This window comes from Dermacentor albipictus, chromosome 4, assembly GCF_038994185.2.
Source record: "Dermacentor albipictus isolate Rhodes 1998 colony chromosome 4, USDA_Dalb.pri_finalv2, whole genome shotgun sequence".
NCBI classification, from domain to species: domain Eukaryota; kingdom Metazoa; phylum Arthropoda; class Arachnida; order Ixodida; family Ixodidae; genus Dermacentor; species Dermacentor albipictus.
The window spans coordinates 62791284-62799103 of NC_091824.1; the positions used below are offsets into that span (position 1 = coordinate 62791284).

The following is a 7820-nucleotide window of genomic DNA, read 5'->3' on the forward strand; positions in this document are numbered from 1 at the left end:
CAACACTTCTCGCTCCACCATGTGTACTGTGCTCACGCACCTTGTAGGCCCTGCGCTGTTTTGCCACACAGCCACCGCACAGTTCCTTGACATAAGGCCAAGTTATGCCGAAAATGATCGCCTGGCATGTCAAGCGCGTTATTCTCCCTTGGGAGAGTGTACATATGTAAATAGTTCTGAAATTGAAGGAACACAAATTGTAAATATTCATTTCAAGTGCAACTTGCATTGTTTAAAATCGTTTATTTATATCTGCATTGTAAATAAAACCATGTGATCGATCTTCAATGCCGTCTTTCATCAAAGCAAATGACAGACAAGTACACAGAGCATGGCTTCATGGCGCCAAAATAGCCGTGTGATGTTCACTACATGGGACCCAGTGCACTACCACTGGGCCGTTGGCAGATGTTAAATCGCATAAATATGACACGAGCATAATGACATTTTTTTGAACTCGCAGACAACCATTTTTCTTCATCCAGCAACTTCACAGCAAGAAAGATCTCTTCTCTATTATGTAGTTGGCATGTTTGCAGCACAAAACAGTTTCTTTTCAATGACTAGTGCCGTAATAAGATCACAATATAAAGCAGCCATGACATGCTTCTAAGGAACGACAAGTGAGAAAATGCTTGGCACTAAAACGGTATTTCATATAACGGCTGCAAGACCAGCCTGGCAGCGAATGTCAAAATAGCGGCCACATCGATGGCTCTGCTACATACGTCACAAACTGTGCTCAACTACAATGGGGACTAGATTGTATTGCTATCATAGGTAAGGACACCTGAAATATCACAGCGACCACCACAGGTAACAGGTGCTTGGTGTGACCAGTGGCTTCATCATCAAGAATATCTTGATACGCATGTGCAAGCCTGGCCTGCCTGTGTATAAACACACATGCTTCTCGCAATAAAGCGCTCTTTCGTTTCCTGCTGCTCGGGTGTGTACACTTGGTGTTAACAAAAATACCAATTCGGCTACTTTGCGTAGGCACGAATGATTATACATTGCAAACATGACATACATATGGCATGAAAATTGATTTCCAGTTATCACAGTATTGTAGTTATTAAGCGCACCTGTATGTGTGCGAGACAATGTCATAGTTGGCGTAAAAGTGATTGCACAGTGTATCTTCCGTGGAAGAGCGGCGCACATTGAAACATATCAGTAACAGCAAAACAAAAGTGAAGAACACCTAACGAAAATACGGCAAAAAATGTACATATAAGTTATACCGTCTCACTTGGACAAAGAATAATACACATGAAATGAACTTGGAGAAAAAAATACGGTAAAAAACAGAAACGCAAAAATATGACAGAAATTGTAAATATACCTTATGCCGTCGCACTTGGACATAGATAATTACACAAAATGACTAAATGACACACTAAAAAAAACACGGTAATGAACAGAAATGCGAAACTTGCACTAGATATTAAAATAAACATGACAGATAATTACACATAGATAGATAGATAGAACATAGATAATCAAATAAACATAGATAATTAAACAAAATGACTAAACGACACACTAAAAGAACACGGTAATGAACAGTAACGCGAAACTTGCACTAGATATTAAAATAAACATGACAGAAATTACCTTGAAAAAAAAAATTTTGATTAGGGACAGAAATTACGGAAAACAGCCATATCATCCTTTAGTGCTGCATAAAAAAAAAACATGCATAGATTGGTGACACTTGTACCTAACAAAGCACTAAAGGATGATATGGCAAAAAAAAAAAAAAGCTGCCCCTTAATGCTGAGGCGGCGCGCGCAGGTCGGCCAGGGCAGCCAGCAGCTGGCGCAGCGTGGTCGCAATGAGAGTGTTCGCCTCTCGCGAACCACGCATCTCGGCCACCAGCTGCTCGAGGACTTGCCGTGTCGCTCGCTGCTCTTCCACCAGCTGCGAAACAAATTCACTTAGTTAGCTACAGGTTATGCACTGTAAATTCTCGACTTGCACTGTTTGCAAGTCTTGCAGTTTCAGCAAGGTTACTCTTGAGGGCAGCGAGATCATTCACATATGACATGACAAATGGCCGTGCAAACGTACATGGTCTGTTATGTTAAAAACGTGTGAAACGTAACAAATCACACCAAGCTGCCTCTGCCTGTCAGAAGGCAGTATTGGTGACTAGTTGAATTGTTAAAGAAATTATGATCATGCTGTCGCGATACATGCAACCATGGAAATGTTTTGTAAGTTGCTATGTGTTAAAGAACACCTCAAAGGAGATGTATAAACGTGCATGAGCCAATGAGCCAAATGACTACACATGCCTCGCATGTGTAACATGGTTGTAATGTACATTATTACCATGTGCCCTAATCACCTCTTCAACAAATGACCCGGCCAAGTTGTACGCACCTGCCGATGTTGCTGCAGCAACTGCTGGTGGAAGCTTGCGGCCTCCGCGTTTGCCGCCTCAGCTAACTGGCTCTGCCGGGCATAGTCCGCGGCCGTGCTCGATGCGGCGTCCGTGAGGACCTGAAGTCGGGGTGGCCTGCGGGGCTGCTGCCGAGCTGATGGTCCGTAAAAATAAAATCAGTAAACAGTGGTTAAGAAAACTAATTTCGCTCCATCCTGCATAGACATTTTACTGGTTCATTATCATGTGGAAGCCCAGAAAAATAATTCCGGCAACACACCGTTCACAAAATGAACAGTCAATTTGCATAAACAAAAAGGCACTACACCATCATAAAAGACTACACTGATAGTACTTTCAGCTTGTACGCTGCATTACAAATGGTGTTAACAGTCACATTATTGTTCAATTTTGCAGCGACCCTTAGGCAAGCACTTCTTCTTTGCCGTGTAAATAATATAAATACACAATTTCTGTTTCTAGGGTCTTAATAGATAATGCTTGGAGTGATGTGTTCGTATTGCATTAGCTGCTGAAGTGCCTTACGTGCAGTGCCACTGGTCCCCGGCTCCGTGCCCACCGAGACGCGCGCAGCTGCTGGTGGGGCAGGGGGCACTTCAGCGGACTCCTCACTGCTACAGGCTGCGTCCTCCTAGAACAATAAAGTACAGGACATAATGTGATTAACCATCAACTGGTTGGAATGTCTATTTCACTTATCACGCAATTCCTAATCCATCATACGACATACTAGTGCCTTGGAGCTTTGACAACTCGTCGCTAATGCTTTTCGGATTAACGAGTCATGAAATCCACCACAAGGTGTTTCTAACAGCAGTGGGGCAGCATTTCCGTTCTTGCAAAGTACGGATATCATGTGCTGGCATGTGTGTTGAATTGTAAGAATACACACACAAGCACACAAGGGAAAAATATTCACCACGGTGTAACTGCCCGACATCGGTACACATAGCAACGAACATTGCTACTCACCTCAGCATTGCCGTGAAAAAAATCCGCAGGGGCGGAGGCTGGGCCGGTATGGGCGAGCACGGCGATCACTCGACCCTCTAGGCCGCCCAACTTTCCACCTCCCGTCTTCCTGCAAGTGCATGAACACCGTCAGCTTATACGTTCCGAAGACGTTGCTAGTCGCGGGCTCACCTCTTTTCGGCGCCAACCTGCGCCGCGAGTTTCTTACATTCGTACGCCATGCGCGCCCAATACAGGCGCCAGCGCCGGGCTATCTTAACTGCCGGCCCGACGGCGTTCAAGGCAGCGGCAATTTCTGCCCATAGTCCCCTTTTTTGGGCAGCACTCATACTTGGCGAGAGGCTGGTGGAGCCTCTCGCCAAGTACGGATGCTGCTCCATAAACTCCACTAGCATAGCGGCCTGCGCGGCCGAAACGCGCGCGCTGTTGCTGCTCTCCGCCATTTCTTTTTCGCGCTCAATTTTCGCCGGACCGCAGCGAATTAATACCAACAAATCGTACCGTTTCAGATATCAATTCGTCGTTAAAACATAACGGTTACATTCATTTAATGTGTCGTTATTTTATCACGCCATAAATGCCACGTTAAATTTAACACAAGTGAATAACAACAACAAAAAAAACTTTTCTCGTGCGAATATCCAGCAGAAGCATCTGTACCGCCCGCACGGGGGAATGGATCACTGCGCAGCAGTGTGTGGCAAAGAAACAAAAATGAGCCTCTCTTACAGACCACCCTCGATTTAAATCATGACTACATTCGGAGACAGTTGCGATCGTTTATAGAAAACGTTTACTTACCAGCTATCTGTTGAGATGCCTTCCAACCTTCATCGATTCTTCCGTATCCTATGCGAATAAAAGCAAAAGTGAACACCATGCGATCACCCAGCTCAGATGGTACTGCTCAGTCACTAAGCACAAGAAAGAATGATGCGTTTACTCACCGAGCACTACGCTTTCGCAGTCTTCATGATGTTCACAGCTTCCAGAATTCTTCTCGGGCGAAAGTACCACGTACGGCAAGATTTCAACTAATCACGTTACGGACAAATATACACCAAGTGCGGGCCACAGGACCGATCAGCTGTTTTCACGTAGCCGCCATCTTAAGTGTGCGTAGCGAAATGGATTGGATGCGGAATTGGCACGTGTGTGGCTATGACTCAAAAAATTAAAATATTTGTGCTTACTTTCAAGTGCGCTTCAACTTCTCTTGCGTTAAAAGATTACAAAACACTTTTACTCTCAGCGACATACAATTGTTCTTTTATCAGACGTTTATGTCTTTATGTCACTTGCTATACGGTCCCTTTGCAAATAAAAAACAAGCAAAACATACTTCCGGCAACGATGGAGGCTGCTGATTGGACAGATTGAAAAACGTCGCTGGTTCCCGCCCCCACACGCAGAAACTGTCGCGTCATTTTGACGTCCGGATTTTGGAACACTTTTTGTTTGGAATAGAGTTACGTTATCGCGCCCCAGGTGTCACTGTTTCCGTAATCTGTTTTTGTAGACGTTAAAAAGGCATTCGACTTCATTAAGCATCCCATTTTACTGTACAAGTTATATCAATATGGCATTAGAGGAACGGCTCTCACATTCATAAAGAATTACCTCTTAAATCATCACCAGTACACGAATATTACGAATGCAAAGTCCAGCTTAGGTCAGATACATTATGGAGTTCCACATGGATCCATCCTTGGGCCGCTGTTATTTCTGCTTTATATACACGGTATAGTTAACGTGCCCTCTACATCAGAAATAATAATGTACGCTTATGATACCAATGTATTCATCTGCGGACAAGATCTAGAAGTCCTTCAAGTAGAAACCAATGAATGGCTAGAGAATTTGTCCACGTGGCTCCACGGTAATGAACTAGAGTTAAACACTAAAAAAACTAATTACATTATATTCCGCGCTCGTAACCAAGTGTATAAAATAAGAAATACTTATCCAATTTCGCGATGAGTCTATCGAACGTGGAGCAACACATAAATTTCTTGGTGTCATATTTCACGAGCATCTTGACTGGTCACCTAATATTGAAAAAGTTCGCACTGGTATATCTAGGTCCATTGGTATCATGTATAAAATAAAGAACCTTTTGCCTATCTGGCTAAAGAAACAACTATACTACACACTGGAACATTCTCGTTTCTACTATTGCCTTCTTGTCTTGGGCACAGCACCTAAAACAAGCATAGAAAACATATATTTATTACAAAATAATTTTTTGTGCCTAATAGATAATGCACCATACCTTAGCCACACTGCCTTATTGCTTAGGAAACATCAACTGCTTACACTGTGGAATGTTATAAACAAAAAGATAGCGTTATCTAGTTACCTACAAATGCATTCAGATCCTACGGATTTTTTTCATCCGTATCTAACAAAAACCCACACCTACAACACCCGGCACTTATGTTACAATAAGGAAAAAATACGTACGAACTACGGCACCCAGAAACTTAGCTACAGAATTTCCAGTTTTTAAACGATCACCATCCTGCTGTAAACATTATCCAGGGAAGTAAATCATTCAAAGCTTTCAAAAATAAAATCACTATGTATCTGTTGTCATTGCAGGCATGACCACTCCTTTTGTTTGTTTTTCTGTCGTTTCTTACAGCATTTTCCCAATTGTACATAGATGTTCAATATGAAATAACTCCTGTTTCAATGTTAACCAACCGCTCTGTATTTCCATCTCGTTTAGTGTTTATTTTATGCGCTGAATGTCTTGTGCTCTCGAATGGGAGCAAGAAGGGCGCAGACCCCTTGTCAGGCATCCACTTGCCTTTTCGTCACCGCCCTAGGCAACTGTACCATACGTTGTCTGAATAAACTCTTTTACTCTTTGACTCTTAGTGAACCATACATAGCAAAATTTCCCTTCTCCTTACCATCTCCCCCGAACAGTTATCGAGACATCATTTTAGTATAATTGCATATTTTGAATTTTGGAGCAGTTTGCTCGTAACTACAGGTTTGTTGCTTCTTTAACGTGTCGCGAATACTTTGAAGATTTCTAAATGTTCTCATCAGTTGAGGTGTATATGTGGTTATTTATTTATTTATTTATTCATTTATTTATTTATTTATTTATTTTATTCCCTCATGCATTGCAGCAAGCATTGAACAGGTCAGTGCATGGTACACAGGAAAAACAATATAACTGCCACATATATGTAAGCATAATCATCAACACAAACAAGAACTCTAGGCCACACAGTTCTAGTGAAAGCAAAATATCGGGGTTATGCGAAAATCTCATTTCTTTAATCTTAATATACAATGTTAGATAAGGCTTAACAAACCTGATGGCGGTCTGCGATAGCTGCAATGTCTCGAGGAACGTGGTTGCAGTCCTTCGATGTCTTGATTTAAGGGCGAAAAATCTTTAAACGTTCTCAATGTCCTATACATACACGTATACCTTATATCTCCTAATTTTTTTCTTGCACAGGTACACTGTCACAGGAAGAGAGGGCACGTGGGACAATGCACAACGCCAACTTCAAACAATATATTTGTTGCCAGTGTCACACATATAGCACACAAAACTGCATAAGACTCGTGTACACCTGTACTTTTGAGGGCGCTCTGATTTCTAGATGTTAATCTGAATCAAATCTGGTGTAGATATTCCAACACTTTATATAATGACTATATCGAGAATTGTATCGAACGCATGCGTCGCCAAAAGTTGCTATGTGTCTACCTCCTATAAATGTTAACCAAGCGGGTCAATTCCTACTTGCTTCTTTCCGTAATAATCATAATAAACAACTGGCCGCTCGAGGCCAGTTGCTTATTCGCGGGCTTCTTTCATGCTCGGAAAAACACTTATGTAGCACTTATCGAGCAATAGAAAGCTGTTTCGGGAGGTCCTCATGTTGCCCTACAATTTTCTGGTTCACACTTTTCATCTAACTATAATATTTGATAACTTGATTAATTAAGTGTGAGTAATTATCTAATTAGGTGTAATGGAAAAAATAATCTGAGTATCTCCAAGCGACGGCAAACAACATTGCCTTGGTTGTGTTCAGCTATGTGGCATTTGCATATTTTTAATGCTACGCTCAAGTTACATGGGGCATCTTGTATACTGAACAGCACCACACTGATCAATACAACTGTAAACATACCTTTGTAATTCTGAATGTGGAAGAGAATAATATACATATTTAACAACTGCGTGAGAAGCCTTTACACCTTCGTTCACACGAGCTCTCACAAATTTTAAAACCTGCACCCAGAACTTTTTGTAAGGAAAAGATCATTGATGTCAAGCAGGTTAAGTTCTTGAAGTACGTACAAGGCAACATGATTACTGCTACGCGCTCTTCTCTGAAATTATCACCCTGAAAGGTACGTTATCTTTGCGAATTTTCGCGCTAATGATACTTTGTGATAT

At 41.9% G+C, this 7820-nt stretch overlaps 1 protein-coding gene and 1 long non-coding RNA gene across 3 annotated transcripts in view; both read right to left on the reverse strand.

Annotated features, from left to right (window-relative positions):
- LOC139059652 (uncharacterized) overlaps window positions 1–7820 on the reverse strand; it is a 121333-nt gene that overhangs the window by 53117 nt on the left and 60396 nt on the right. The gene's annotated exons all lie outside the window — the stretch shown is intronic.
- LOC139059118 (uncharacterized) lies at window positions 1777–4717 on the reverse strand. Of its 2 annotated transcripts, XM_070537032.1 has the most exons (5): window positions 3557–3737; window positions 3386–3494; window positions 2939–3044; window positions 2392–2546; window positions 1777–1926 (listed from the first exon to the last, which is right to left on the reverse strand). In XM_070537032.1, the coding sequence occupies exons 1-5, from the start codon at window positions 3712–3714 to the stop codon at window positions 1777–1779; spliced, it is 678 nt and encodes a 225-aa protein (XP_070393133.1). In that variant the 5' UTR covers window positions 3715–3737. The 2 variants fall into 2 exon arrangements, 1 of the variants encoding a protein (XP_070393133.1); XR_011513929.1 differs by lacking the exons at window positions 1777–1926; window positions 2392–2546; window positions 3557–3737 and adding exons at window positions 4187–4234; window positions 4333–4717 and having other exon boundaries at window positions 3019–3044.